General features: G+C 42.2%; 3 protein-coding genes across 5 annotated transcripts in view; 1 reads left to right on the forward strand and 2 right to left on the reverse strand.

Annotated features, from left to right (window-relative positions):
• Positions 1-78: 78 nt before the first annotated feature.
• On the reverse strand, positions 79-2,284 carry LOC103469290 (zona pellucida sperm-binding protein 3-like). Its single transcript, XM_008416874.3, has 10 exons — positions 1,919-2,284; positions 1,732-1,847; positions 1,537-1,640; positions 1,295-1,469; positions 1,070-1,187; positions 924-1,006; positions 701-861; positions 478-633; positions 342-413; positions 79-277 (listed from the first exon to the last, which is right to left on the reverse strand). The coding sequence occupies exons 1-10, from the start codon at positions 2,252-2,254 to the stop codon at positions 111-113; spliced, it is 1,488 nt and encodes a 495-aa protein (XP_008415096.2). The 5' UTR covers positions 2,255-2,284; the 3' UTR covers positions 79-110.
• On the forward strand, positions 2,231-6,595 carry LOC103469286 (uncharacterized). Its single transcript, XM_008416864.3, has 4 exons — positions 2,231-3,495; positions 4,124-4,480; positions 4,551-4,657; positions 4,743-6,595. Exons 1-4 carry the CDS (start codon positions 3,447-3,449, stop codon positions 4,953-4,955), a joined length of 726 nt encoding a protein of 241 aa, XP_008415086.1. The 5' UTR covers positions 2,231-3,446; the 3' UTR covers positions 4,956-6,595.
• tnrc6c1 (trinucleotide repeat containing adaptor 6C1) overlaps positions 5,021-13,713 on the reverse strand; it is a 52,456-nt gene continuing 43,763 nt past the window's right edge. For all 3 annotated transcript variants that reach the window (XM_081609928.1, XM_081609927.1, XM_008416859.3), the window contains exon 21: positions 5,021-13,696. In XM_081609928.1, coding sequence (XP_081466054.1) covers positions 13,291-13,696 — 406 coding nt within the window. In that variant the 3' untranslated portion in view covers positions 5,021-13,290. The remainder of the gene's footprint in view (positions 13,697-13,713) is intronic.

The following is a 13,713-nucleotide window of genomic DNA, read 5'->3' on the forward strand; positions in this document are numbered from 1 at the left end:
ATAACCATGGAAACTTACTAAATGTGTTAAAAGCACAAATGTCCCAAGTTACAAATGTTTGACTCCAGATAGAATATCTCAAATTCTAGAGGAAAACTCTGACAAATATTTTATTCCTTTGGTTCAGATACATCAGAAAGGTCAGTAGCAGTTGCATTTGTCACTGTAGAGGTGGTGCCAGTGTAACCAGATTTGGTGTTGGCCATTGGCACATCTAAGGATTTCAGCATGAACTTGTTGGTCGCCTCATCATGAAGTCCCGCTTCCTCAAAGTCACCTGAAAAATGCAGAAAGCATTTACAGGGCCAGCTTACAGATTCAGCAAGATGTTAAAACAGTACCTTTCAGTCCAGTTTCATTTTCAGCATCTAGTTCTGAGGTAGAACGCTCATGAATCAGTCCCTTCCCCAGATCTGGAAGACGGATATCATTTCATTAAGAGTTATGCCTTTTAAATATTTACCATCTTAAACCCACCAGTTTTGTAGATTCCACTTCTCCAGTGGCTGCCATACAGTGTCGGTCTGTAAAGTTTCTGGATGACACTAGGGAGCTCCTCAAAATGAAGATGTCCACTTTTACTTGATGGCAAGACGGTCAGTGGACCCACTCTGGCCTCTTGCTCCCACAGAGCTGAAAAAATTAGGTTGTCAGAAACCATTTAGTCAATGCAAAAAGACATGAGGGAGAGAATCTTTACCCTTTTTAGTCTTCAGCCCACTCCGCCACATGTATTCAGCAGCAGCCACCTTACCAAAACCACGAGGACCGATCATCCCAGAAATGCCAGACTTGCCTGGCACTTGATTTAGGGCTTTGCAATATCCACACAAATAGTCGTTTCCATCAGCTGACCTCCATCTGAGGAGAAGATTCAGTCTCATTCATGTCATACTGCCAACTCATTTACCAATTTCACTCACCTTCCATTCAGGAAACTGCAGGCCTTGTTTGGCGATTCGGCATCATTTACTGGCACAGCAGTTAGGTGGCATGTGATGTAGAGCTAAAGAGAAAGAGTGAGAACTAATGTGAAGATGTGTGGCAAGGTAGAGGAACACATCCTCACCTGTCTTCGGTCGTCATTGTGGAACTTGAAGGCGTCAATGGTCAACTGCAGCTTGTCATCTCTGGTCCTGGGCAAGAACTGTGCCTTCGAGTTTGGAAGCTGAGAGTCAACCAAGCATCTAAAAAGACAAAGAAGGTCCAGACACCATGTATTGATGGGTACATGTTTAGTAAACTCACTTTAGTTATGCGAGAGCAGGTACTTTGAAACTCTTGAGTTTCTCACCCATTTTCAATGAAGATGTATTTGGGATCAGAGTTTAGAGCTGGTTGAAGTGTGGCCACACAGCTGCTCAGAAACACCCTGAGACCCATGTGGTGATCAAGCCTCACGGAGGCCTCAAGGTTGATCGGCTCACCGAGGAAGAATGCGTTGGCACCCCTTTCATACATCCAGTTATCTGGAGAAAAGAACATGGGGGATGAGCTGGAATTAAGTCCGAGAGCTGAGGGAAAAACTGAATGTACCATTCATTAGCTTCAAGCTAAAGTACAGAGTTTCCACTCCAGCTTGGATAGACGTGAAGGGAATCCATGTCGGCATGAGTGAAGAGCTGGATACACCATACTTCCTATAAAAGCAGATACTTCACAGGTTAAAAAAAAAACAAACAAAAAAACAGCTTTTCAATAATTAAAGAGCTCAATAGGAAAACTAGAGACCTTTCATAATGGCATTCAACTGGGATTACTGCCTCATCCATGTGAACTACCCCACTAGGGGACGCTAGAGGAGAGTAAACGAGGAGGTTTGCGTAGACAAGGGAATCCTTAGTCATCTGGAAGAGCAGCAAGTTTAGAAACAGGATTTACATAGTGAAATAACCAGCAGCAGAGCAGATCAAGTTACCCAGTGTTTGGTGCCACAGTCATCCAGCCCAACAACAATCCTGTATTCCTCTGCAGAAGTAGCTGTAGCTCTGCAGAACTCATTGTCCTCCACACCAAGACGCAGCTCCCGACTGTCCACCGGAGCGCCAACTGCAAACATATCAGCAGCAATTACCACTTCTAGAGAGTCAGGGTGGCAGACCACTGTGACAGTGTTGACGAGCTCTGGCTGGTGCTGCTCCTGCTGAACCACGGGAAGAGTCTGCCGCGGCCGAGGTCTGGGAAGAGAGGAATATGGCGCGTACAGCGAGGATTTAAGAGCCAGAGCTAAACGAGGGGAGACTCCAGAAAACATGACCCCTAAAAGGAGGTTCCACCAAAGCCAAAACATATCCATGAGGACCGCCAACCAGTTTGGCAAACAGGTTCAGACTGAAAGTCCTACTGACTGACCCACAAGACGGTGAACCAAGCAGCGCAGTGTTGATATTTAAATCACACCTGAGCTCAATTACTCCTAATTAGCAGCTTTCACACACAAAAAAAGCTTATTTCTGACCCAGACTCAATTTAAAAACGGAAAATATACACATGCTTTGTTAACTTGCTTAAGACTCCGGGCACAAACAACCATATGTTTGAATAGTGGGAAATAAAAAGGCAGATAAAATGGCAAAATAAGCAAATAAAAGAGGAAATGTAGATATTAAGTTAAAAAGGTCAAAATCAAAAGTATATTTTGGATCAAAGTGATAAAACAGTAGCAACTTTAGCAAAATAATGGATCAAAACCATAACGCCTGTACAACATTCAGAACAATGTTCGAGTCAAAACAAGGAGCCAATAGGAGAGAAGAAAGACTTCTGAATGCAAAAATAATCCATCACCGTAACTTGAATTGAACCCTCTCATGTAGAAAATATGAAAATCAAACCAGAATAATGTTAATGGGATTATGGAAGCCTGGGAAACTAAGTTTCAACTATATATTATTTTCTTTCTTTTAAAATTTTTTAAGAGTTAAATATGTATCAGAAGTGTGTTGAAGGTTTGACCCAGAAGATGGCAGTAATTCATCAGTTTGGATACCAAGTTTGAGCTTCATTTTCCACTCTAACATTAACACAACCCTTTTTTCTTAAAAAAGCAGGGCCAGCCTAAAGTACAAGCAAACTTTGGGCCTGCAGGACGGTTCCCCAGCTGGCAGAGAATTAGCTTCTTTTTTTTTATTTAGTGAGTTCAGAAATGCAAAAAGATGTTTTTTGTATTTTCTCCAGTAGAAGTAGTTTCTCGAGCTCTGTGGTTTCCCACCCTGTTCCTGTGCATCATTTCAGACCTTTCATCTGCTGCCTCGCTGTGTGCAGACCAACCACTGCGTTCTAACAGCTGCTCTTGCTTTGAGGCCGTCTTCCTGTTCTTCAGGGTGAGGAACAATGAAAACCAAAGGGTTGTCCCAAACGCCTCGCAGCAGAAAGCAGAGCGGGGAACGACTACGTTATGACCCAACTCTAGAATATTTGTCAGGTTTTGTTCAAACGCAAACACCATGAAGACACATCTACAGTTTCTTCTCCTCTTTATTCAGCTCTTTGAAGGTAAGGTGATTTCCACTTAACTCACAGAAACACTCAGTAAAAATGTTTCATAACAAAGTTTATTTCTGACTTACAAAAGTAATTACATCATATTTTTTATACTTTAACAAAAAAAAAGACCATGTAAAAAGTTATTTACATCCCTCTCAATAATCAAGTGTTTTAACTCCAGCAATGAAGCGCTTATCATGATTATTATACATTAAAGACCCAAACATTTTCATTCAATCTTTTTTTCTTAGTATAGTTCAAGTTCAGTCAGATTAGATGAAAAGCAATTAAAGAGCAATTTTCACAAATTCTTCCATTGATTCAGTACTGGATTTGATTTTTTAACACATGAAGCTGCTTTGATTTAAGCTGTAGCTCCAGCAGTATCTTCATAGTCATTGACCTTCTGGAAGGTGAACCTCTGTCCCAATCTTAAGATTTTTGCAAACTGTCTTCCAGAATTGTCCTGCTCTTCTCTCCATCCTGTCTATCGCCTCTGTTCCTTCAATGCGCAGTATTAATTTTCTGCTACCTATGACTTTCCAGCAAGAAATTTTGAAACCATGATCTAAATTAATTCATGAACTAACCTGTTTGTATTTTACCAGCAGCTGACACTTGTTACTTTTTCTCCCAGCCTGTGCAGAGGTGATCTTTCAGCAGCTGGCAGAGGACCAGTCTCTGGTTCTCTCCTGCACCCCTCAGCAGGAACGGGGTCACCTGGTGGGACTCCATCTGTACCACCGCGGCCCCCAGAGCCAGACCACCCTGCTCTCTGTGGCCGAGGGCAGCACGGTCAGGAGGGACCCAGAGCACGGGGCCCGTCTGCAGCTCAGCGGGGGGTTGAACTCGCCAAGGATCAACGTTAGCATCTCCCACCTTCAGCTGAGTGATACGGGACTTTACATGTGGGAGCTGAGTTACAGACAGAAGAACAGCTCAGATCAGGTCGTCCTCGGGGCACAGAGGTACTTCCTGCTGGTGGAAGGGGAAGGTGTGTAGCTCACTGTAGCATAAATTAAATAGGTTGACAGATTTATTTTAATAATGTGTTTCTGGTTCAGGAAGGTCATGTGGGTGCTCTCAAGGTTACATCCCTCTGCTCCTCACCATCTCTGCAGCAGCAGGCCTTCTCCTGCTGACAGTGAGCTTATTGGCCATGGAGAAATGTGTGAGTAGTTATTTTATTCCTTTCATATACAGATTTATCAAATAGATTTTCTCTCTGATCTGTTTTCAATATAATTGTTTTGCAGGGAAGATTAAGGCATCATCGCCCACCGCAGCCTCATTCTCCCATCTATGAGGAAATGAGCAGGAAGCAGCAGAGCGCAGGAAGCCCCAGAATAACCCACGAGGCCTCCCCGCAACCGGAGGAAGTCCGCTTCCCAGTTTACGCCAACCCAAACATCCGGCAGCCACAGGACAACTACTACGCCTGTCCCCGACAGCTGGCCGTCAGAGTGTGAACTTCGGCATCACGCAGACAGGAAGCGACGTCGACACGATCAATAAAAACTAGGACAGCCAAACGGACAAGAAAAAAAATGCTATTTTATTAATATTTGAAAGAAGCTCCATAGTTCATGAAAACATTTGTTTCGGTGCATGTCATTTAACAATCACATTCTATGAGGAGAAAGATATACAGAGAAAACAAAAATAAAACATTACAAGCCACTGACTTCTCATTAACTCTCAGTAACATTTTTACTTATTTAAAATAAAAAAGGCAAAAAAAAAAACAAAAAAAAAAGCAGCCCTAATCCCACCTCCCACCCTCCATAACACAAAACTGAGGAAAGGAAACAAAGATCAAAAACCCGTGAGGGTGACAGGCTAGAATCCCACAGTGCTAAAGTGTGAGATGCTCATTGGTTTAGGAATACACAGCATGGCGATGTAGCGCTAGGTCAATCTGAAGAGGGACCAGGTGGGGGAAGCTGGAGGTGGTGGGCTTCACCCCGCCCATCCGCTTGTCCCCTTAGAGAACAACTAAAACACATTAAAAACACATCAGAACCCCTGCAATAAAACAGCCACTTAGAAGAAGCGGGCCATAAAATCCCCCCCTGACCCCTGTTTACCTTCTGCCCCGCCCAACACTTGTGCATAGATTCATGATCCTTTTACAACCAGCTCATGTTTCACATTACATCCTCCAAAAAGATCTGAAACAAAAATGCTCCAAAACAAGTCTGATTAATCTATTAATAATAATAATAACAATAATAATACCCGCAGCGGGAGAACGAGAGAGACAGAAAGATTAATGCACAATGTTCCTGATTCAGTCAGGACGGGACCTCATTAAGAAAAACACAACAAAGATTCAAACATACAGCATTTGCATGTTATTCACTGTATTTTTTTGTCTTTTCTTTTTAAACAAACTCATTGACCACTTTTGTTTTTAAAAGTAAAGCAATTTTAATATATAGATTTATATTATAAAGCACTCCATTTTTGTTTAAAAGTCCATTATTTGGTTATTATGTAACTGCTACGGATTTAGAAACAAAAAAAAAAAGAAAAGGTATTTTCTTCTGAAATCCATAACTTTCAGTGCTTAAAATTCTGTCATTTTTTTTCTTCTTTTTTTTTTTTTTAACTCATCATACATAAAAATGTACATTAAAATGGCGTGGAGTTGGTACTCTGGAACCCTGGCTTTCCTGAGACAAGATCCACTTTAATCGTGTGTGTGCAAGATAGTGAGCCTTTTTTTTTTCCTTTTCTTTTTCTACAAAGGAAAAAAAAAAACATAATACATAATCGACATAAAAAAAAAAAAACCCAAACAGATAAGTTCATGAAATCGACATCAACACAAAAGGAAGAAGGTTAACAGAACAAGACAACACTGTTCAATCCCAGAGTTCTGAAAGTAGCACAGGAAATCTTCATTTGTGTAAAGTGTTTTTTTTTCTTTTTTAAAATGGAAGCATTTGTCCTTTTGCTTTCTTCTTCCAACATTCGTGTGGTTTGATTCCTCCTTTGTTTTGCTGAAGAAATAAAACTGTAAACTGTCAGTGGCCTTGCAGGAAAAAGGGAAACAAAAGATGACAGGACTTAAAACGAAAAAAAAAACAAAAAAAAAAAACAGAAAGGTAGGCACCTCTGAGGTGAGCCCTAGAAGCCCAGGCTCTGTCTGATGTCTCGTTCTTCACTCTCCGTTTGCTCAGATTCGGGGAGCGTTAAAGTCCCTCTACCTCCAATCTATGGCCACAGGTCTGTAAAATACTTTTTTTTTTTTTTGCTGTATTTTTTAGATTTTTTTTTGTTTTTGTTTTACATATATGATTTTTTTCTTTTTAAAGTTTACAGTCTGAAAAATGGTGCAATACTCAATTATGATCCATACTTTCTTGGATTATTCCACAATGAAAGCCACTAAGGTAGATAAAACATTACATGAGAAAAAAACAAAAACAAAACACACACACTTACTTTAGTCCTTGAGTAAACATTTACACGTGAACTGTCCCCCCGTCTCCCCTTCAGTACTTGTATCATGTTGTTCATGTAGCTGGGTGAGGGGTGAGGCCGACACTCAGTGCAACGCTAGAGGCTAGTTACAACATTACAATATAGTTTCTGACAAGCAAAAAAAAAAAAAAAAAAAGTATACTGAAATGAAAAGAAATACGAGGCGGAGGACGCTCTCCGCAGTAATCACGAGCTCTCATACAGGTGCATCTCAATAAATCAGAATGGCGTCAAAAAGTTTATTTTTGCTTACAATTAAAGAAGTGAAGCTAACAGATTTAGGCCTTTGGTGCTTATTTTTGCTAATTTAGATCGTTATGAGTAACAAGTAATCATCCCTATTGATTTTGTACTTTTTCCTTCCACTCAACTTTCAAAGTGACAAACATAAACTGAAGAAATACAAAAGCAGTTTTTGAATCATGAGTACATGTAAAAACGTAATCACCCCTCTCTCAAATAATGACTGTTGTTAACCATCTTTTTGGAAAGCCGAGTTCAAATGTACTTAACCAGTACCTTTCTGAGAGAGCAACGTAGGGCAACAAGATCTCAAACTAACAGCCTGGAAAGGGGTACAAAGATATTTGTAAGGCTTCTGGACTTCTGCGAACGACGACGGGTGGATTTGTGTTCAAGACAATAATCTCGGCAGGACCTTGAAAGGGCTTAGTCAAAGTGTGCACTTAAAAGCAATCATCAAAATGACCAGAAATAAACAAATAAAATTGATCACCGCACAACAAATCTGTGTTCGATTTAGTTTTGATGTCCTTCCAGTGTACCGAGGTGCACCTGTATGTGTTTTTACACCTGACAGACATTCATTCATACATACAGTACAAGCCGCCTTGTGCAAACACTCTGATAAGATGTAAAAATTGCCGTAATAATCAATCTTTGTTTTCAGACATTTCAAATTTTAGTAACTCTGAACAGACGCTGTCAAAATCTCTGAAGTGTATGAATCAGACGAATAAAAAAAAAAAAAAAACCCTACAAAAAAAGTGTTCACATTACATTATTGGCGCTTCTTTTTTTTTTTTGATTCAAGTATTTGTTCTCATTATTCTGTATTACTCTGATATGTTTATGATCTCGTCATCTGGGAAACAAATGGGAAGGGATGAAGCAAAGGGAGTAAAAGTGGGAAAACAGGTCAAGTCTAGCCACACACATCCATTATGTACTCTTGGTTGTATACTTGTGTATGAGCTAGCATGTGCATATTCAACCCAGTCCTTTTGATTTCTTGGGTCCCTTCTCAGACTCGTGTCTGATCTGTGATTATGAAGCAGGTTTTACTCGAGCTCCAGTTGCCTTCAAAATTAATAATAATAATAATAAAAATAAAAAAACATGTAAAAAGTAGGGAGAGCATCCGATTTCCGACACTTTACAGGTAGATAAGAGTGCAGATGAGGATGTGGGAGAGAGGCTCTCAGTGCTGGTGCTGCGCCGAGAAATCCACATCCGAGAGTCGACCCCCTGACCCACCTCCCCCCCACGCCTCAACTTCAACACCAGCTCCATGATTAAAGTCCAGTGTGGAGTTCATTAATGCAGGTTTTCAGGAACAATCTCACGAACAAACAGCACAGGCAAAAAGTGATTGTTTTTTTTTGTTGTTGTTTTGTTTTTGTTTTTTTGTTGAACGACGCACGTCCAAGGCGACTCTGGAAGAGGGCAAGTCCCCAAAGTTTTTTTTTTTTGTAGTATTTTTTTTTTTTTTTAAGACTTGGTACCAAACTTGAGGTGCGTCTCAGCTTCTGAGTGCACAGCTTTTTTTCTTCTTCTTCTTTTTTTTTTTTGTAGTTTCTAGTTTTTGTGAAAATCTTGATGATAAAAAGAAAGAAAAAAATAATAATAATGTTTTTGGTTTTTAAAGAGATGTACCCGATGTGACCCATAAACAGTGCACAGACACATACAGGGACCTCCCTCGGACCCCCCCCCCCCCCTTCCCACTTCCTCTTCCTCCTACTGCAGCCGCTAAACGAATAAAATTAAAAAAATATATATATTCCAGTCCACTGTTCCTCAAAGACCAGCATCATCTGTCCTGCCCTTCTGCTTCTCCAGCGGCCCGGTGGGTAAGCCCCAGCAGCAGTGACTCCTTTACTCTAACATAAATGACAACGTGAGAAAGTGGAAGTAGATACCAGCGATCCTGTTGGCATCAGCTTGAAGGAGCGACGGGCAACACATAGTGTCTCCAGCAGGTTGTTTAGTGTCAATCTAAGGAGAGGCGGGACTCTCTGTCAGTGTCCCCTACGTTTGACCCCAGTGAGGTTTCAGGAGAAGCTGCCTGGTAGTACGAGTTGTGAGAGGAGAAGTGGAGACTGGCGGATGTAGAGGATGGCTGCGGACAAACACCTCCTTTTGTCGTTTGCATAGAAATGGAAGGCTTGCTGTCAGTCGAGGTGGCTCTAAGTGTGACAGAGCGCTCCCAGAGTTCAGCGCGAGTGAAGCCCGTCCACGGCAGAACGAGGCCGGCCGCAACGCAAGGTCCGATTACGCTTTTAGCCGCCTGCTGAGGCGTACCGGTGGGACTGCGCGCCGGTTCTGCTCGGGAGGCGGCAGGAAGGGACAGGAGGGATGCTGAACACTGCATAAAGACCAGTATTTGAAAGCAAAAGAAATGATCATCAGAAACAATCAGAAACAATCAGAAGCTAGGCATGGACTGGTTTCCAGTATCAAGGTACAACCAGAGTGTAAAGAGTCATCTTAATGACATGCTAGAGGAAGCGCAGGAGTGACCAGTGTTTTCCGTACGGAGCGTTGATTGACAGCGTTGCCCCTCCCCTGCTTGTTGCTGCGCACTGCTACCAGCTGGCTGAAAATGGTCTACTGTATCTTTCAGTTGGGCTGTTAAGGAAATATTTCTGGTTGCAGAAATTACAGACAGACCAAATATGGAAACTAAAGGAGAGCCACCCATCAGTCTTATTAAGGCTTAATTCATACAACCCAGTTCGCTCAATAGTGAAAATAGTGTCGTGCGCCGGCAGTGACAATAATACTCCTCCTATCCAAAGCGGGGCAATAATCGTTCTTAACAAAGAGTCCACCATTACTTTTCCCACAAAGGTACAAGATTATCAAAAAGAAGTGATATCCTAGTGAGAAATCGCTGTCATTCGATTTTTAAAACGCTATTTTTCTTAATAGTGTAATATTTTTCCTAACCAGCGCATTAACCACGAGGCTGCATTTCTCTGGTTTCGCATAGGATGAACACAGAAACGTTTATCATTAAGAGAAGTACATTATTGCTGCTAAAGTACAAGCTAAAAGCTAAAAGTAAAAGCTTTAAACTAGCTACCAGATGAGATAGCCTGACTAATTTCAACAAAGTGGTTCAATATTCTGCATAATAAGACAGTTTACAACTGAATTTAGTTTTATTAAATATTTTCTGAGGTCTATATTGGAATAAAAAGTTATATGTATTGTAGTAAACACAACATTTCAAATTGCAATTGGAACCATAATGCGATACAGAACCGCAATCGTAAAAGACATTATGCCTGAATGCATTATTCGGTGGGTTAAATGTAATGCGACCACACGCTGCATGCCAATATCTACAGAGGTATCTTATTGACAGAGATGATAAAACTCAGGGACAATGATGGGAAAACACAAGTCATTTCCAATTGATCCCAACATTCAACAGTAAAAGTTAAAATCTTCTCTTTTCTAAACATTGCGTAGTCCTAAATTCTAATCATGACTAAAATGTCATTTTGTTTTAGCAGCAGTAGGTCTAATTAATGTTTTTCTGGTTTAAATAAGAGCATCTGGATCCTGTTACACATTTTTGTTATGAAAGCTTTTGGTAGTACCTTGATACTGTGAAACCGTGGTGTTTTTCTCCAATGTTTGAGAATCTCCTGACCCACGCGTATCAAGAAACTGTCATCAACAACTTCAGCAACAAAATAAACGCATCATGGCAATTCAGTTAAGTACAACCCAAAAGGTAAACCCCAAAACACTCAAATGACTTTGATCTTTGACTAAAGTGATGTTTGCAGGAGAACGACAGACAGTGGAAGTGGTGCTTGCTGAGGACATGCTCTGACAATAGTAGCAGTAGTAGTAATTTCCGAGCTCCTCCCGGCGTGAAGGCGGAGGAGGGGAGAGGAGGAATCAGCAGGGAGGAGGGCAGGTGAAGGAGGTGGCGACGGGGGACAGTGGGGGGGAAAAGGTGAGGGCTGCTGCAGCTCTGCTCTCTGCAGCAGGCAGGCACTCAGTGGCCACACTATCACACCGGTTGGCTGGGCCTCCAAAAAGAAAAACAATGAAAACAAGGACGAGACGGCGATCCTCCCTGCCGGATCCAGCTGAGCGATCCCAGACACCAAGGCGTAAAAAGTTCTCAAAGTTGCAATGTTAACAGTGATGTTTACTTTATATATACTTTATATATATATATATATATATATATATATATATATATATATATATAGAAGAAGAAGGTGAGGATGAGCGCTTTGAGTTTTCTTTGCATTTCCCTTCACTTTGCTACCGTGTTTGACATCCTCTGGTCCCACTGACTTAAGAAGGAAAAACAAAGTTCACATCCATGTCAAGTTAAAAAATAAGTACACAGAGAAGCCACTGAGCAGATTGCTTTGAAGTCTTTTTGCAGTTTTTATTTGCCAGTGTTGCTTCACCTTTCTTCTGTTCGTTGGCATTGAGGGTATAAGGAGCAGCGGCGCTCTCGTTAAGTGCTATAACAGACCACCTATTCACAAGTCTTTGCCTCTTTTTTTTTGTGTTTTTTTTTCCTTTAAAACCGAAGCAAATGTGGACAAAAAAAAGTGATCTTGTCTTCTGGGTGAGGGGGAAAAGAAAACAAGCTCCTCTGAATTTGGTTTGTTGCCTTCTTCCCAAACACACACACACACGCGCACACATAAAATCACACACACACAAGTCTTATGGAGAGGTGGCTGGCTGAAGAAGTGCTTTGTATCGAAGTCCTTGTGTCTTGGACAGAAAATGGTTGAAGACCAGCTTGCTACTCTCCTGAGTTCACACTCTCTCTAAGGGGAGATAAAGGGTAGTAGTGGCAGTTTTTTCCTCTTTTTCTGAGGGCAGATAAAGTGTTCGCAGTTCACTCTTTCCTTACAGTCTGCTCTCAGTCGTAGGGTGCTTGGACGGTAGAGTCTGTGGCTTATATTGCACGTCGCTTGAAATGGTGGGTTTTGCAGGTGGAGTGGGCGCGCGGCGGAGAGGGGAAGGAACAATTTGAGGTTGTTTTTTCTTCTTCTTTAATTTCTCCCAAAATGTCGCTGAGACAGGTCGAGACCAAACTGCAAAAAAAAAAAAAAACATAAAAGAGCCCATAAAAAGGCTGAGGTGCATCATCATGTTTGTCTTTTTTACAGTTCCTTTGTATTAGCAGTGGTTCATCTCATCATATGTACATCCACCCACCAGATACGGTCGACAGACACATTTGAATAACATCATTTTTTTAAGCTTTGCTTGCAATGGTTCAAGAAAACGAGTCATAAAAAAAATACTACAAAAATAAATGGCTTGAGCAAGGCGAACAAAGTTGCATCATTCCCTTTGAGCGATGTGTTTGTTGGTGGGAACTTGATCCGACTGCGGGGGAAAAAAACTAAAGAAACTCAAATGCACTGACGTTGTGAGCTGCAGCAGCATGTACTTTCCACTCAGGTTTCACTGGCTCAGAAATAAGGGTGTGCAAGTTCTCCGTAAGCTTCTTTACCGAGTAAAGAGTTGAGCGTGGATAGCAGGGCAGGAAACAGTTTAAGGCTAAAATTAGTGCTGACAGAAACAAATGTTGTTGGGTCTGGACCGACTGACCGTGCAACACCCACTCTGATTGACGGGTTTTTGTTAGAACTTTGGGAATGATGCCTTTCTCCATGGATCTCTGAGGTGCATTATGATTGCCTGGAAAGGCAGTGAGGGATCCCACCAGAATAAAGATGGCAGCTTGTCGCCATGTCAGTTGACTCGAGTTTGTTTACAACAGCGACCCTCACCCCCCGCTTGTTTCTGTAAAACGTTTTTGTCTTTTTCTTTTGTTCTTTGATAAATGAAACGCCGGGATCCGAAACTCACCACAAAACAACTGCGACTGAAATGCCGTTTAACACGAGCAAAAAAAAAAAAAAAAGAGCAGAGGAGGCAGACAAAGCCAAGCAGCGAATATGAAGCCTTGTCCTCCTCTCGTCTCTCTCCTCCTCGTCTTCACATCCACACTTGATTATCTCCACACTGATTTGCAAGGTTTTTGCTCCTCTTTGTCAGTTTTTTTTCCCCCTCCTACATGGACTCTCCACTCAGCAGGTCGCCAGGCAGCAGCGTATTGATTGGCGTGGGGCTCCCCATGACTCGTCCCTCCTCGCCGCTCGGGGGTCCCCACAGGCTGGAATACTGCTGAACGCCTCCCCAGAGCAACTCCCCGCCCGTTTTAGTTCCACCCGCTCCGAGCCCGCCGCTGCTGCCGCCGCCGCCACCACCGCCGCTGTTGTTGTTGTTGTTCCAGTGGGGTGAGTGACCGATGGGATGAGCGACTCCGGATCCAGATCCGCCCATCCTGGTCTGATTGGTTCCCGGGGAGGCCTGCCAGCTGGTCGTCCCGCCGAGCGACTGGCCCTGTGCAAAGAAGCGGTTCACCTCCTCTTCCCCGGCGAACTCTGCTAGGATGGTGGTGTTCCCCAGCACACACCTGCACGGAGACACAGA

This window comes from Poecilia reticulata, chromosome 8, assembly GCF_904066995.2.
Source record: "Poecilia reticulata chromosome 8, P_reticulata-male-v2, whole genome shotgun sequence".
Classification (NCBI taxonomy): Eukaryota; Metazoa; Chordata; class Actinopteri; order Cyprinodontiformes; family Poeciliidae; genus Poecilia; species Poecilia reticulata.